This window comes from Bombyx mori, chromosome 9 (genome assembly GCF_030269925.1).
Source record: "Bombyx mori chromosome 9, ASM3026992v2".
NCBI classification, from domain to species: domain Eukaryota; kingdom Metazoa; phylum Arthropoda; class Insecta; order Lepidoptera; family Bombycidae; genus Bombyx; species Bombyx mori.
The window spans coordinates 13881557-13898319 of record NC_085115.1 but is presented as its reverse complement, the minus strand read 5'-3'; the positions used below and the strand labels follow the sequence as shown (position 1 = coordinate 13898319).

The 16763-nt window shown below is 40.0% G+C and overlaps 1 protein-coding gene across 3 annotated transcripts in view; it reads right to left on the bottom strand.

The window, feature by feature from the left end:
• Positions 1–16763, bottom strand: part of LOC101736902 (tolloid-like protein 1) — a 138908-nt gene that overhangs the window by 5368 nt on the left and 116777 nt on the right. For all 3 annotated transcript variants that reach the window (XM_021351230.3, XM_012694771.4, XM_038012762.2), the window contains 10 exons: positions 8559–8762; positions 8115–8227; positions 7353–7501; positions 6180–6385; positions 5176–5348; positions 4534–4662; positions 3686–3912; positions 3066–3180; positions 1655–1835; positions 577–827 (listed from right to left, as the gene is read on the bottom strand). In XM_021351230.3, coding sequence (XP_021206905.2) covers positions 577–827; positions 1655–1835; positions 3066–3180; positions 3686–3912; positions 4534–4662; positions 5176–5348; positions 6180–6385; positions 7353–7501; positions 8115–8227; positions 8559–8762 — 1748 coding nt within the window. The remainder of the gene's footprint in view (positions 1–576; positions 828–1654; positions 1836–3065; positions 3181–3685; positions 3913–4533; positions 4663–5175; positions 5349–6179; positions 6386–7352; positions 7502–8114; positions 8228–8558; positions 8763–16763) is intronic.

Genomic DNA, 16763 nt, shown 5'->3' with positions numbered 1-16763 from the left:
TACTACCCTAAATATCAGGAGCTCATGGAATCATGAAATCCTGGTAAAAGCATTTTAAATGTATTCTAATAATAATGTATAAAATGCATAACGTAGATTATCGCGAAAGCCTAATGCAATTCGTAAGGTCTAATCATCATAGTGAGTGAGAAAGAAAAAAAACATTGTGTTTCGATAATTTGTGTTGGGAACACATAAAAAAAACTCTAAAATTTCGTGGTCGATTTTGTTCGTAACTTTTTTATCTATCCACAAATGTAAAATATTCTTAAAAAATGTTCTTTATAATAAATATATCAAAGGACAAATATATCGGCCAGATATTCGATTACCAACGAAGTGTTTACCAGTGTGCTTATTGCGAGTTATTTAACGTTTTCGATAGCGTAAAAGTGTACTCCAATTTCTATGCAGTTGGAACGTTTGTCTACGTTTACCGCTAGGGGCGCTGTTCCAATTGCATATAAATTTTAGCTAGTAACTCGCTCGCTATCGAAAACGTTACAAAACTCGCACTAAGCACACTGATAACATCTCAATCTAAGTCCAATTCTAAGCTTATACTTCACAGCGTACCTTAATACCACAGAACGTTCCATAGTTCCCGCCGCTTCCTCCCAAACCACCAAACACTTGGACGTAGTCGTATCTGCAGTTCGCTTCCCTCTCCAGCTCAAAGGTCAGGAAGGTGAGCTTAACGAAGTGATTGCGTGGAGCTTCGATGTTCCAATCGCAATCAGCCCGGGACTCGTAGGCGTTGTCTCCGTAGCGCGCGTGAGAATAGAGATGCTTCACCTCTTCCGTCGCAGAGAGATACCCTCCACATGCTATGGATAGTAATAGTTTTTTTTAAGGGATTTTATGACCTGCTAACTAAGACCTTTAAGTCATGTCTTATTTTATTTATTTATTTTATATTCTTATTTTTATGAAAAATATGGAGTGAAATGAAATGAAATGAAGATGATTAATTTGAGACATTAATCAACTGGAATGACATGAAATGAAATGAGATGAGGGGGTATGGAATAAAATATAACCTCAGTAAAATGGTGGTCATTTACTGAAATTTTTTTAGTGGACTTTTTGGAGGATCCCGAGAAGTTACGTCCAGCGACTTTGTTTAACTTTCCCACATTTGTGCACTTTCACAGATATTAAATAGTTAATAAACCACCGTTATTACACATTTAAACCGGAAGAAACACTAAGTAGACAAAATAAAACAAATCACACAACTTCACTCCTCGCGTTCCCGTCAAAAAGTCCCGATAGCAATAGTAAAAATTACAGATAGATAAAATATCACTATTATTCATAGCATATTTATACAAAAAGTGTTCGAATTCAATTGTCAATTGAAAAAGAAGGCATGACCAAGAGGCAAATGTTGACGAAGATATGATCGAATTTGAGGAGTATAACGAGTTTGAATTCCCAATAGTTCGTTGAGGATTGGAGCTCAACAAACAAGGTTGCTATGATCGCGGCATAGTAGCGTTGCCAGGTATTTCGAGTTATTTTTAAACCTTGATTTTTTTTGTCGTAAACTATGATAAGAGTAGTTTGTACATTTTCTCAAACTAGGCTATTGTGCCGGTTCACGCGACTTAAGTTCTTATAACTATGACGTTACAATCTAATATTCACTAACCAGTAGAATGCGTAGCCAAGAATCCCTTTCTCTGCACAGAGCCGTCACTCTTGAATACCATGTACATCTGGTTCTGAGATGCCATGACCAGATGCGGGAGCTTACTGCCGCAGAATATGCCGAGCGTTTTTACGTCGGCCGAAGCTCCGTCGTAGATCGTGACGTGGTCGTAAGCGCATTCCTGTTTTTTATTACTATTATTAGACTAGCCGTACTCGCCCGCTTCGCTTGGCATTTAAAATTAACATTATTATTTAGTCATTATTATTAGGGAGTCCAACACTCATATAAATATAAGCCTATCCATTAAGTACATGACATGTATTTTCTACATGGATACCAATTTTCAAGTCAATCGGATGCTTGGTTCAGTAGTTAACGGAACATCCGTAAAACCCACTATAGATTTATATATATGTATTCTTTTTTTTTATTGCTTAGATGGTTGGACGAGCTCACAGCCCACCTGGTGTTAAGCGGTTATTGGAGCCCATGGACATCTACAACGTAAATACGCCACTCACCTTGAGATATAAGTTCTAAGATCTCAGTATAGTTACAGTTACAACGGCTGCCCCACCCTTCAAACCGAAACGCATTCCTGCTTCACGGCAGAAATAGGCAGGGCGGTGGTACCTACCCGCGCGGACTCACAAGAGGTCCTACCACCAGTAATTACGCAAATTGTAATGTTGCGGGTTTCACTTTTATTACACGATGTTATTTCTTCACCGTGGAAGTCAATCGTGAACATTTGTTGAGTACGTAATTCATTAGAAAAATTGGTAACCGCCCGGGATTCGAAAACAGGTGCATCGCTCAACACGAATGCACCGAACGTCTTATCCCTTAGGCCACGACGACTTCATATTCGTATAGATAGATTATGCTGCTTAGTTTTGAATGAAGATAGAAGTCGTCGTGGCTTAAAAGATAAAACGTCTGATGTACTCAAACCGAGCCATGCAACTATGGTTAGGTTCGAATTCCGCAAGCAGTTTCAATTGTTTTTAAATGAAATACGCACTAAGCCAATATTCTCGAATGACTTCCACGATGAAAGAATAGCATCGTGTAATAAAAATGAAACCTATTTCTGCATTTAAACTCTGCCGCGAAACAGCCAATCGTTTCGGCTTAATTGGGTGGGCCAGTCCTCAAACAATACAGTTGAGACTTCGAGCCAAGAAAATCTTAAGGCAGAATTCATTTTGTGATGTCTATTGCCTCCAGTGATAACTTTAAAATAGGCGAATCGTGAACTCGAGTACGCAATAAAAAGCACGTCAGCCCACAGCCGTCCACTGTTGGAAATAGGCCTCCCCCAAGCCTCGCCACAATAATCGGTCCTGCGTTGCTTGCATCAAGCATTCAAATGTAGTAATTTGATATATATAATTAAATAGCTTACTTGGTGAGGCTCTAATTCGAAGACGTTGAAGATCAGTTTAATTCGATGACCGGGTGTCGTAGAGAATTGCCAAACGCAATCTTTCCTTGCTGGGTACGCGGCCGGATAATTCGGACTGTAATAACAAAGTTTTTTGTTAAAAAGTGGGGTTCCAGTAAGGTCTTTCACCTGATCAGTCCAGCGCATGGGGATTCGTCCACGAGATCTCTTACCATTGACCCTACCCCGAACAATAAGTTTCTTGATAGACTCTGCTGGTCGTCACGATACGTATCGTATTGTAGCGTCTCAACATATCAGAGTTGAAAATATTGAGTATCATCACAGCATCACTAAATCACTGGTACTCGCATCAATCAAACCCGAAAAATTATAATTAGCGTAATTACTGGCGGTAGGACATCTTCCGAGTCCGCACGGGCACCACCACCCTGCCTATAAGCCCTAATGCGTTTCGGCTTATAAGGTGAGGCAGCTGTTTTACTGCCAAAACTGAGACTAGAACTCATTTCGCGAGGTGGATGACGGCATTTACGTTACAGATGTTATAAGGCTCCGTCCGTCTTTAGGCGTAAGGACGCCTAATAAAGGTATTAATTCACATTATTCCTACTGAATACCTGAAAATAGTTCCGTGGGGTAATGTAACGTCATGCTTGCATCCGCCTTCCTTGCAGTCGTGCTTGTTCGGATGTAAAGTGAAGCCGCTGTGACAGGCGCACTCGTATCCTCCCAGCGTGTTGTGGCACTCGTGCTGACATCCCCCGTTGTTCTCGGCGCATTCGTCCACGTCTATGTAGTACACTGCCGCGAAACCGGACCGGTGGACCGAGCCGTCTGATGTGAACTAAAAGTAGAATTGATTTAAAGATGGCTAAAGAGAAATCTTAGATGATAAGACACTGATGATGACTGACTCGATGGTGCAGGATTCGCACATCGGGCAAACATTTCGTGGGATGAACAGGTTTGTTTGCTCTTCGTCTGGGTGCTTATTATTTATATATGTATATATTTCAACCTATATTAGTATCTTTATCAGTCTCTGGTGTCGATAACAGGGAATCCTAAATTGGGGCCGGATTACCGTGCGTGATATGTTCCCAGTTATAAGTATAAAAAAAACACAGCCAACAAATACTATCGTGTTAACTTTACGGTTACGCTCGCACCATTTACCATTAGGACAGGGTTCATCTATACCATCTGGACTGGTAGAGTTAATCCACGTACCATCCGGCTCTCTAATGAAATCCCCACCACGGTAATTCCTGAAAACTGCGACATGTTCTTCTTGAAATGAGATTTGAAACGAGCCTTCAGGAGTAGGAAGCGATGCTGTGCTGTGCTGGTAGGTTTTAAGACACTATGAGGGGCGATAATAATCGATTGTCTGCCTTCAACCTGATTAATTAATGTGAATAGTTTGCGTAGCTAGTACGTAATGGAAACAAAACAGAAATGTTACCTGAACTCTCAAAACCGATCCATCCGAAGTGACCGGTGGTGGTAAGGCGGTCCCACAAAACGCTCCGTGCCTCCTGAGCACATCAGCTCCTAGCTTCGAATGTACTGTTACACTATCATATTCACATTCCTGAAAGAAAACAATGATAGTCGGCGATTATTAAATTCACCGTGGATTATACGGGACTATGCAATCTTTCACATTCTACAAAATATGATCCAGTGTTAGGTATTTCCATTAAAATAGCTGTACAAGAAACTGATCGAGAAATGTAAGACCCAAGGATCCAGTTGACAAGACTTAATAAGCCTGCGTCATGATAATCGCTTTATCGTTGCCGCCGCTGACTACTCTCCGAATCCTGATTACGCAGAAGCCAGTCACCGTCGTCGACACCTTAGACACGTCCTTACGGATCCATCAGATCCAATAACTCTTGTATTAGATGCCTTCAGCTCTAACACTAGGAGCAGGCTAAGGGACTTGAGTTGTTAGGATTCCTTCGGAGGCGCTCGGGCAGCTGTTAGCAAATCCCACCCCTCCTGGGTGAGCCTTTGCTCGCCCGTCTGTTCTGGTGAAATTGGGAAGGGCCACCAGTAATCCTTCAATCATAAATAATAATAATAATGAACCTAGAGGTACCTGTTGATACATATGGTTCCCTTCTAAGTCGAAATGTGTGAAGTTCAGCGTAATGCGATGCTGGGGCGGCGCCACGATCTCCCAGAGGCAGTTCTTCAACGGAGGATACAGTTCGGGGAAGGAAGGTGATGTGATCGTACCGTTGGGGCCGTAGAGTGCTCCTCCGCATGCGTCTATCAGATAATGAGCACATTTATCTTACTGAAACAACTTAGAATACCAGTTCTTCTTCGTCTAATCTATATACAGGGTGGTATAAGGGTACTGATGGTAGGACATCTTGTGAGTTCGCACGGGTAGGTACCACCACCTTGCCTATTTCTGCGATGAAGCAGTAATGCGTTTCGGCTTGAAGGGCGGGGCAGCCGTTGTACTGTACTGAGACCTTAGAACTCATATCTCATGAGCATAGCGTAGCAGCATTTACGTTGTAGAACTGGTGGTAGCAGCGGTGGCCCACCTGATGATGTCACGACCTATGCCATAAATAAAAAAGCATACCACGGTACCCCCTTGAATGACTCGAAAATATGACCGTGTGTCTAAAGTATACGAATGGTTTTTGTGTGCAATTGGAATAAAGGTGTTAACGACCTGTAAATTTAGTTGTAAAATGAAACCTTAGCTGTTTCTCAAAGTTTATGACTTAAAAATAATCGAACAAAGTTTGTAGTTTTCAGTAGGTTGCTTAATTAATCTCTTCAATTAATATGACCTTTTAAATTGGAATAAGTATTTGCACTTTGGTATCGTAGTGCTCTGGAGCTTTCTTTTCAAAATGACCTTGAAATAAATAGATTTGGAACAAATTACAATCCTTGTTTTAGTTTGCCTATAGTTAGCAATATTGTAAACAGGGTGTGGTTCAGTCAGACTCTACTGTCAATGGACAGCAGCATTTTTTTATTTTTTTAATGCCCTTTTAGGCGGTCGAGCAGGTCGAAGAAGGACAAGTCATAGCGCTCGGGAAACACCTAAGTGTTTTTTTTTTAAATCTAACGTACTTTCACATTTCTTTCCGTCCGAATGGAGTTCATATCCGATGTCGCACGCGCACTCGTATCCACCGAGGGTGTTCACGCAGGAGTGGCTGCAGCCGTGATCGATGGAAGCGCATTCGTCGAATTCCTTCATGAACGTGGCTGAAAAACCAGCTTTCTGGACTGTGCTGTCCGACTCGAAAATCACCAGAAGCTTGTTCGATGTGGACCTTGAATATAAATAGATCTCTTCTTGTTTATCGTTTATCGACTAAACTTTGAGTATACAATAATCGATTATAACATCAACTATTGTAAAATAAACATATGTACACGTTATACATAATAAATAATATTACTTTTATGTATAAATTTAACAAGGATTTAAACAGCAGCATTGTTTTTGTCATGTCGCTAGATTTGCTAACACCGGGCGTCTTACCTCATACCCTTTTTTTCCCCCAACCTATGCTGATAGCCTTGAGGCTATTTCAACCTTAACTAATAGATGAGCTCACGGGGCTCAAATTTGACGACGTTGCTAACACGAACCCTAGCAAGAGCTGTGCTTCGCAGAATCTACCACCGGATCGGAAACGCGACCCACTGAGAAGGTCCGGCGAGAAACTCAGTGGGCTTTGTCTGTGGGTTAATTTACTCGTCGAGTCCTTCGTCGCAAGCGACGGGTTCGACGAGAACGATGACCGGTGCTTGAGGTATCTGAAAGCACCGTTGGTGGATCGGGAAGATCCGAAATGACGTGGGCGTTTGGGCGACGTCGACTGCTTTCCATTCTGTCCGCAGGATCGGGAATTACCTCATACTCATTCACACCTTTTGAGGTGAGACTTCATTATTACTCGAGTAATAATATATAATACCTACTCTACATAATACTCGATTAATACTAGAATGAAAAAGATATAATTTTCCTATAACTCTGTACTATATCTTCTTTTTTGTGTGTAATTTAATAAATAAATAAAAAATAAATAAATTTAACAATTAGGGAATTAATCTGCCCAGCCCTTTTTTATTCCGATTATGAGCTAGACCTCATGTCTGTCAGTTGAATTCTGGTGACTGTAAGATCAGAAGCGTAGCGAGAAGAGGTCTGTACTAAAAAGTTGTCTATTGGACCACCAAGAACACAATGGCGGGAAATCAATTAGATTCGTAATATTAGACGAGGCTTACCTTATATCGGGAGGTATCTTATGTCCACAGAACATGCCGATAAGTGGACTGTCCATTGAATCGCCGTCTCTGACCTTGACTTTGTCGTAGGAGCATGTATCGTGGTTTTCCACTTCGAACGAATGGAACCTCAAAGCAACTTGGTAGTCCTGGAATTGGAAAAGAATTAAAATTTCTTCTAAATATGAATATTGTACTACTGGACACCATGGATAATGTAAATGCAACCTATCTTGAGACACGGGATGTATCTCTCGGTTATCGAGCTTAACGGCTGTTTCTACTCGGAAGCATGAAGGTATGACTGCCTCTCGGCAAAAATAGGCAGGGTGGTGGTGCATACCGCCTTATCACCAATATGGCTAGACACGAGCACAGCGGTGTGTTTAGGCCACGACGACTTCTAATACACACATGGAAGCTCCCAACCGCTACCTATCACCAGTAATGTTTCTTTTTTTCTTTTTTTTTACTGCTTAGATGGGTGGACGAGCTCACAGCCCACCTGGTGTTAAGTGGTTACTGGAACCGATAGACATCTACAACGTAAATGCGCCACCCACCTCGAGATATAAGTTCTAAGGTCTCAGTATAGTTACAACGGCTGCCCCACCCTTCAAACGCATTACTGCTTCACGGTAACAAAATTTTCTTAGTTTCTTAATAATATTCACGGACATAAAATAATGTTTTTTAAAATTGATCCGTGTCTTATGTACCACCGTTTCTTGGGTAAAAACGATCGGATCATTGCTCACGTACCTGTGGTACTGATAGTTTCCAGATACATAGTTTGTTAGGCTGGTAATCGTCAGGATAGTTCGGCGATTCGAGGTGTCCATTCGAATCCACTTCTATATCACCTCCGCAAACGGCTAACAAAAATCAAAATTGAAGATTAGATAAATAAGAAAATTTAAATAAACAAAATATGATTAATCCATAACTTTTGGAGTCGAAAATAAATCAATCTCCTGTCATTGCCAAATACAAATATAAATTTTATAAATGATGTTGATGCACTGAATATTAAATTGTATTAGCATGTTAAAGTTATAACGTAAACGTCCACAGAAAAACATTAATAACTCAAAGGCAATATATCAATTAATATAATAGTAAGTAATCTTCACATAGGACTCTGCATGTTATAAGTATATAATTATATTAATAGGGTTTTCGTTTTAATTCTTCATAGAGTCGTACCTTCGTAGAATGCTCGGAATCCTCTATGCGGCTTAAGCCTCAAGCCCGGTTGATAGACCACAGTGAGTCTTGATCCAGTAGACCTCATCATAGGACCCTTTCCGGACCCGCACAACCTGCCCAAAACTGGAGCGTCGGGCATATAGCCGTCTCGTATTTCAACCCACTCCGAACGGCAGTCTTCAGACTTGTGAATGTCAATTTCTGCGGAAGAATTTAAATTATAAAATTTTCGACTCCATGATCTAAGCCCAGATCTTTTTGTGTATCTTGAAAATATATGAGACAAGAACAAATACATATAGAAAATCGAAGATCATGCTACAGGAATATAAAGGATCAATGACCAGTGTACTCGTAAAGGACGATATTAAAATCCCGGTGTCAAAATCCCGCAAACAAACACTGTCACACAGTCGTGTCAAAAACACAACAGTACTGTCATTTTGAAGCAATAAACCCTTCCAGTTAATTGGGTGGGGCGGCCATCACATATTAAATTTGGGCAACCAAAGTATGCGCTTACGCTCTTACTCAAAATATGCTTATCTCTCAGTATAGTTACAAGGGCTGCCGCATCCTTCAAACCGAAACGCATTACTGCTTCACGGCAATAAGCACGGTGGTGGTACAAGAGGTCCTACTACCAGTAATTACGCAAATTATAATTTTAATTAATTTAATTAATTTAATTTAAGGGCTTAATTTTTATTACACGATATTATTCTTTCACCGTGGAAGTCAATTGTGAACATTTGTAAGTACGTATTTCATTAGAAAAATTGATACCTGCCTGGGGAATTGAACACCGGTGCATCCCTCGACACGATTGCACCGGACGTCTTATCCTTTAGGCCACGACGACTTTACAATTATCAACACAAATTTCTAAAAAGCGTTCTTATTCTACAAAATTACTTCCTTCTGAATTGTTCCTAACCTATTGCATAAGGTATAGTGATTCTACGCAAAAATCCAATGTGTCAACTTTTATAATAATATTTTTTTATATATTATTTATAAGTTAACAATTCTTAATCATTGTTGTCGCGAACGAATTAAAGTCGCGAACCGCAATCGTAAAACAAATTCGTTGCGAATAGAACAAATTTACGATCACTAATAGGAAACTAACAAACGTTGAGCTGTCCAAGCTGCTCCTTGTAGTTCAACGACTGCTAGAATTTGAGAATTCAAGGGGTCTGAGTTAAATGGGAGAGCTACGAAGATTTCCTAATAGCTGCTAACGGTGGCGAATCGAAGCGGAAACATCACGCCAAAGTGTATTTTCGCTGATGTAATATTGAAATAGAACACAATGTTTTACCAGTAAAGCGTTACTGTACCATCATCTGACGGGACATACGTTCATCCAATTACTCTGTTAAACTCTGTAACAAAGACCTCATATCTAAAGAGGCATTCCCAATGATCATATTCAATTATTAGCCTTTGGAAACCGCTCAACGTCATTTGAAAAAAAAACGTAGCCTCTAAGCCATATACACCAAAATATTCCTCATGGAGCAATTGCGTGTCTTCTGCATGAACCTTACCGCAAATATCCAAATGTTCCTCATAAAGCAATTGCGTATCTTCTGCATGAACCCTACCACGCTAAAACATCAAAATGTTCCTCATGAAGCAATTGCGTATCTTCTGCATGAACATTACCACGCTAAAATATCAAAACGTTCCTCGTGAAGGAATTGCGTATCTTCTGCATGAACATTACCACGCTAAAATATCAAAACGTTCCTCGTGAAGGAATTGCGTATCTTCTGCATGAACATTACCACGCTAAAATATCAAAATATTCCTCGTGAAGCAATTGCGTATCTTCTGCATGAAACTTACCACACTAAAACATCCGGGATTAAAAGGGCGGTGGAAACAATAGTGGCATGACAAAAGACAGTGTGGATGCCGTAGATACAATGCACCCGGCCCAACACAGGACCAGATAGGTCCACGTAACAATAAATCACTCGCGCCCCTTTGTTCAGATCCTTGTCATTGTAACAACTATTATCAATTCGTTTGCCCAACGAAGATTTACGACGACTTATGTATCTACGTTCAGCATTCGAAATATAGAAATTAGCTTAGAAACGTTTGAATTTCAAAGATCCTATAAACTAGGTCTTTGCTCCAATATTCGTGTGCCATCAAAGTAATAAAAAAGTTCAAATATTTTTGTTTATTTTCTTTTATTGCTTTGATGAGTAGACGAGCTCACGGCCCACCTAGTGTTCAGTAGTTACCGGAGCCCATGTCTATCCACAACGTAAATGCCGACACCCACCTTGAGATATGAGTTCTAAGGTCTCAGTATAGTTACAACGGCTCCCACACCTTTCAAACCGAAACGCCAACATCTAATTTTGTTGATGTTTGAACTCGCTTGTATACCCCAACTATATAGTGGTGTTTAGGGCAATCATAAACATAACATCTTAATCCGTGTGTATGTCACTGAACTCCTCATAAAGAGCTGGACCGATTTGAATGATTTTTTTTGTATGCGCTTAGTTGGCGCCCTGGATGGTTTAAATTCACAAATCAGCCCGGCAGATGGCGTTGCAGTCGGTATCTATGTTATTTATCTATACTGCAACTAAACGGCTGGATCGACTTGAATGAATTTTTATGTATGCTGGACAACGTCTGTCAGGTCCGCTAGCCTTTAAATATAAAAATGAATTGCTGTTCGTTAGTCTCGCTAAAACTCGAGAACGGCTGGACCGATTTGGCTAATTTTGGTCTTAAATTATTTATGGAAGTTCAGTGAAGGTTTATAAGGTAAATAAATATGAAAATACTCGGAATTAAATAAAAATAACAATTTTGTTCTTTTCTTTGATGTGTTCCCCGTTGGACGGATTCCTTTTGTTTTAAGTTTATTTTATATAAAGTTTAGGTCTTTTATTTATCGATTGAGGCACTACGAAGTCTGCTGGGTCAGCTAGTTTTATATATAATTGTTTTATAGTGTAGCAACACATTAACATAAATGGCAACACTAATCGTTGAAGTTGTACAAAATTTCTGACGGACTTAGCATATGTTTTGTGTTGTGTACCAAGAGAAATAAAAGGCCTTCTTTCTAAATCATGTTGCATTAAAGTCAGCCTGCCAACCCAATCCAACCCAATACAAAGTGCAGTCCACTGCCTGAAACAGTGGTAGGTGATCATCCTTGTTCGTGCCTATCAGTACCTACTACCAGGTTTTATTTCTTTTTTCCTATCTAAGCTGATAGCCTTGAGATGCTATTTCAGCGTAACCTTAACTAGTAGGTGAGCTCACGGGGCTCAAACCTGACGACGTTGCTAACACGAACCCTAGCAAGAGCCGTGCTTCGCGGAATCTACCACCGGATCGGAAACGCGACCCACTGAGAAGTAGTGAGAAGATCCAGCGAGAAACCAGTGGGCACTACCAGGGGCACAGTCGAGCTGCTATTGTAAGTTTTTTTTTATTGCTAAGATGGGTGGCGCATTTACGTTGTAGATGTCTATGGGCTCCAGTAGCCACTTAACAGCAGGTGGGCTGTGAGCTTGTCCACCCATCAAAGCAACAAAAAAAATCTATGTCTCAAAATGGCTCAATATGTTGGTGACGTCTATGATTTCCTATGAGATCGATATATGAAAAAATAATAAAAAACGAGAATACATTCTGTGTCTTCATTAGAACATTAAAGATCGTGGTTTTGAGATTAAGTTTACCTAGACTACCTAAATACATATATCGCGTTTATGATTAGGTACCTAAATATTATAAATGATATTAAAAACAAAACTTACTATGTGTAAATAAACATGAGGATTTCTTAATAATTTGGGGAGATATACGACAAAGGGAAGATCTTCCACCGAGCGGGTAACATTTGCTCGGTAGACCGACGGTCCGCATCTTGTTGTTCGGAACTTGTATATATGCGCTTTATCTTGAAAATGTCGTAAGCGAGATTCAGGCATCTGTCAATTAATTATCTTGCGTTGTATGATGGCTACCCGCCACAATAATTTGAGAAAAAATTATGTTTGTATTTGACAAAAAAAAAAAATTGTCCCGAAATGTACTTGAAAGATACCCTAAAAATATATTTAACGTGGTACCTAGTTCAAACAAGTCAGTGCGGTGGTAAGGGCTTTTGGAAAGATTTATGGGCGGCACTGACTGGCCGTACGTACGGTGGCACTTAAAATAAATGCTAGCTATAAATTCATTAATTCGCCCGAATCCATTTGTGTTCGCACTCAAACAAAGAATCGGTCCTTTGAAAGTGAGGAAATTGTTACTTAAGGTAATTCTTAATATCTTATATAATGTGTTGCTGATGTGGCAATGTTATGATACCAAGTCTGGTAGCTCGTGATCTTATTGTTGTTACTAATGAAGAATAGATCAATGACGGGACGTCCTATCGATACTGCATTTTTTGGACGACTGGTTGGTTATATAAGTTAGGGCTTACAATATCGTTTGGAACCTCTGGGTCTGCGGAGGGACTTCGGTTCCCTCTGTATTTTGTACCGTATGTTCCATGCTCTGAGGAATTGTTTGAGATGATTCCCTCATCTCCTTTTTTATACAAGGGCAATAAAAAAAAATGCTCCGTATAACTATTTAGTTTAAGTGACATTTCGCAACTTTACAAGAGAACCATTTAAAGTTTAAAATGTTGAAAAAATATGATAAAAAACTAACTTTTTCAGCTATGTGCATTGAGTAAACATAATTGAAATCGAATTAAAAACATCGTATTGTTGATGCTAATACCTCATTTCCATTATTATTCTCTAATTAGTTTTACTCGGCATTTCATTAATGATTTAGATTGCTTATAAATTTTATTATCTCTTTGGTAAGTTCGATGTCACTTCTGCCAGGCATGCCGTGACGGCTAACTTCCTTTTCGATGCCTCCAATGAACACTACTCTAACTCCAAATTCGTAGATTTACAGGAGGAGCGTTTAAACTAAAAAAGTTGATAAAATCTTTATTATTGCAGATATATTTATGGTTTTTTTTGTGTAACTAGCTGATTTACTCTTGCTTCGAACCCCATCAATAATGATTAATTGTAGTACTTTTAACATAGTGAAGCGATATGCGTGAAAAATGAAAATTTCAAAATTTTGAGTTAGAGTAATGTTCATTGGAGGCATCGTTTCGTGTTAAATATATTTTTGCTGATAACCAAGTTCGTTTTGTTAAAATATCGGTAAGAAGCATAAGTACTATTTTGCTTATTCCTGCCTTCAAGAATAGAACTTGTAATATACCATTTAATTTCGTCTCTGTTTGTTTGCGATATCACTTACGTTATGAATTCTACATCTGTCCCGTGTAATAACTTAACACTTTGTAGGCTGTAACTTCGTCTCTTCATTAGAGGCAACCAAAAATTAGTCATTTAAGTTCTGTATCTGTTTGTATGTAAATTTTATTATTCATTTGTTTGTTATGAAACAAAAACTTTAATATGTTTTTAGTTTTATTCACGCTATTTCCCGGGCTTGTATCATGACAAAATATGCTTCTTTGGTTTAATTGTGTCTTTTAATTTTATTTTACGAACTTTATAAATTCATTGTTTTCGTGGTCACACCACCATGACGATGTATCCCCACAAGAATACTAGGGTCTCTAGACAAGGCAATGTTAATGCTCCACTCATCTTACTTACTGGTGGTAGGACCTCTTCTGAGTCCGCACGGGTAGGTACCACCGCCCTGCCTATTTCTGCCGTGAAGCAGTAATGCGTTTCGATTTAAAGAGTGGGGCAGCCGTTGTAACTATACTGAGACTTTAGATTAGACTTATATCTCAAGGTGGGTGGCGCATTTACGTTGTAGATGTCCATGGGCTCCAGTAACCTCTTAAAACCAGGTGGGCTGTAAGCTCGTCCTCCCATCTAAGCAATAAAAAAAAATTGAGCTTCTGTTGACTGTTGAAATTCAGCAGACGATACTGCCGACAGTTTAGTGACCCAAGCCAAAAAATAGGGATATGTCATTCAAGCAACATTTCATTGTTCACTTATCATTTGCTTTGGGCAGACTTTCTTTGTCATTGAGTTGAGTTAGATCGGCGGCCCGAGAGCTATGGGCCGCGAAAACACCTATTACCAACCGAACACTCCCATCCGTCACGGTGGTTGCATCATTTCATCTGAATAGACGTCGAACTGGACCGATTTCTTGTTCAGCGACTCGGAAATATTCAGTTAGGCTCGCACATCAATGCCTGTCGATGTGGTTTCTAGCAAACGTCATATGAGTCGTCTATTATCAAAGGTGGCAATCTGTGCATTTGGACAAAAAAATGTTATTGATATGTCAATACATTGATCATTGATTTGAATATAATCGTCTCCTTCAAAGAATACGGTTCAAAACCTGCATTAAATAAAGGTTAATAGTTAACCTGTTATTTATCTAAGATGTCGTTCCGAAGAGTTTTGTGACTGCCAATGGAATACAAAGTCAATAATTCGTTTTTCTAATTTACCAATAATTATCCAAAAGTCAGATTGCCGGCTTTGATAATAGTCGACTCATATGCCAGTTGTAAGCACAGTTCAGAGGCACGTTATTAAAAAAATACAACATAAGTTTTCGATTTCTTTCTGTAGTTTTCGCAAAAGAGAGAAGGAATTATGCAGAGTGCGAGAGCAGAGCCGATTTATTTATTTATTGCGTTGATAGGTGGACGAGCTCAAGACCCACCTGGTGTTATCGGAGCCTATAGACATCTACGACGTAAATGCCGCCACCCACCTTGATAAATGAGTTTTAGTCTCAGTTTTAACAGTACAACGGCTGCTCCACCCTTCAAACCGAAACGCATTACTGCATCACAGCACGAATAGCCAGAGTGGTGGTACCTACCCGTGCGGACTCATAAGAGGTCCTACCACCAGTAATAATATAGAAGATATTTGTTATAAGTCGGAATAGCGTAAAATTTGCATTTATTATGCATGTTCCGTGCGGCCACACGGATAGGTACCACAACCACGTCCAGCATTAAGCATTTGTTTTTTCGATCTGAAGGATAACCGTATTAAAATATTTTTTTTTTTTTTTTTTTTTTATTGCCCTTGTAGGCAGACGAGCACACGGCCCACCTGATGGTGAGTGGTTACCGTCGCCCATGGACTTCAGCAATGCCAGGGGCAGAGCCAAGCCGCTGCCTACCGCTTAATACTCTCCACAAGCCTCGTTTGAAGAAGGACATGTCATAGCGCTCGGGAAACACCGTGGAGGGGAGCTCATTCCATAGCCGGATGGTACGTGGCAAAAAAGACCTCTGGAAACGCACTGTGGATGACCGCAGTGGCTCCAGGTAGTATGGATGAACTCTACTCCGGTGGCGGGCGGTGCGATGGTAAAAACGAGATGCTGGTATCATCTCGAACAATTCCTCAGAGCACTCCCCATGGAACATACGGTACAAAATACAGAGGGAACCGAAGTCCCTCCGCAGACCCAGAGGTTCCAAACGATCCGTGAGACCGGGATTATCGACAATCCGAACGGCCCTCCTCTGTATGGAGTCAAAATCTTATAGCAGAGGCCATCAGTGTATGGGTGTGGGGGTCGTTAAACTCTTAATACCAGGAAGTACTGGGTATCTTGGTACCTTAGTACCAGGATGACAAATGACAACTGAAGATAATTTACTCACAAAGCTTCATAAGAGATCGTGGTGTCCATTCTAGAGATTAAATGGTTGTAATGTTTGAAATTATCAAATCTAGCTAACATTTAACATGAATAAAGTTCATTCTTTTTTTTATGATTGAAGGATTACTGGGGGCCCGGAGACCTTTCCAATTTCACCAGGAGAGGAAAGTTCATTCCTGACATTCATACTGTCTCCTTCGGTTGTCCGTGACCTTGAAATATATTTCGATGGACTGGACGGACTGCCTTATGGACTGACTTTTGAAAAACGGTAGGTACCTTATTAATTAAGTGTGCACAGAATTTTAGTTATTTTCCTTTTTTCTTCTTCTTTTTTTTAATCACCTTTGTAGGTAGACGAGCATACGGCCTACCTGATGGTGAGTGGTCACCGTCGCCAATGGACTTCAGCAATGCCAGGGGCAGAGCCAAGCCGCTGCCTACTGCAAATATTTTCGTTCGGATTTTCGTTCGTCGAAATACACGACTGTATTTAATTAATAA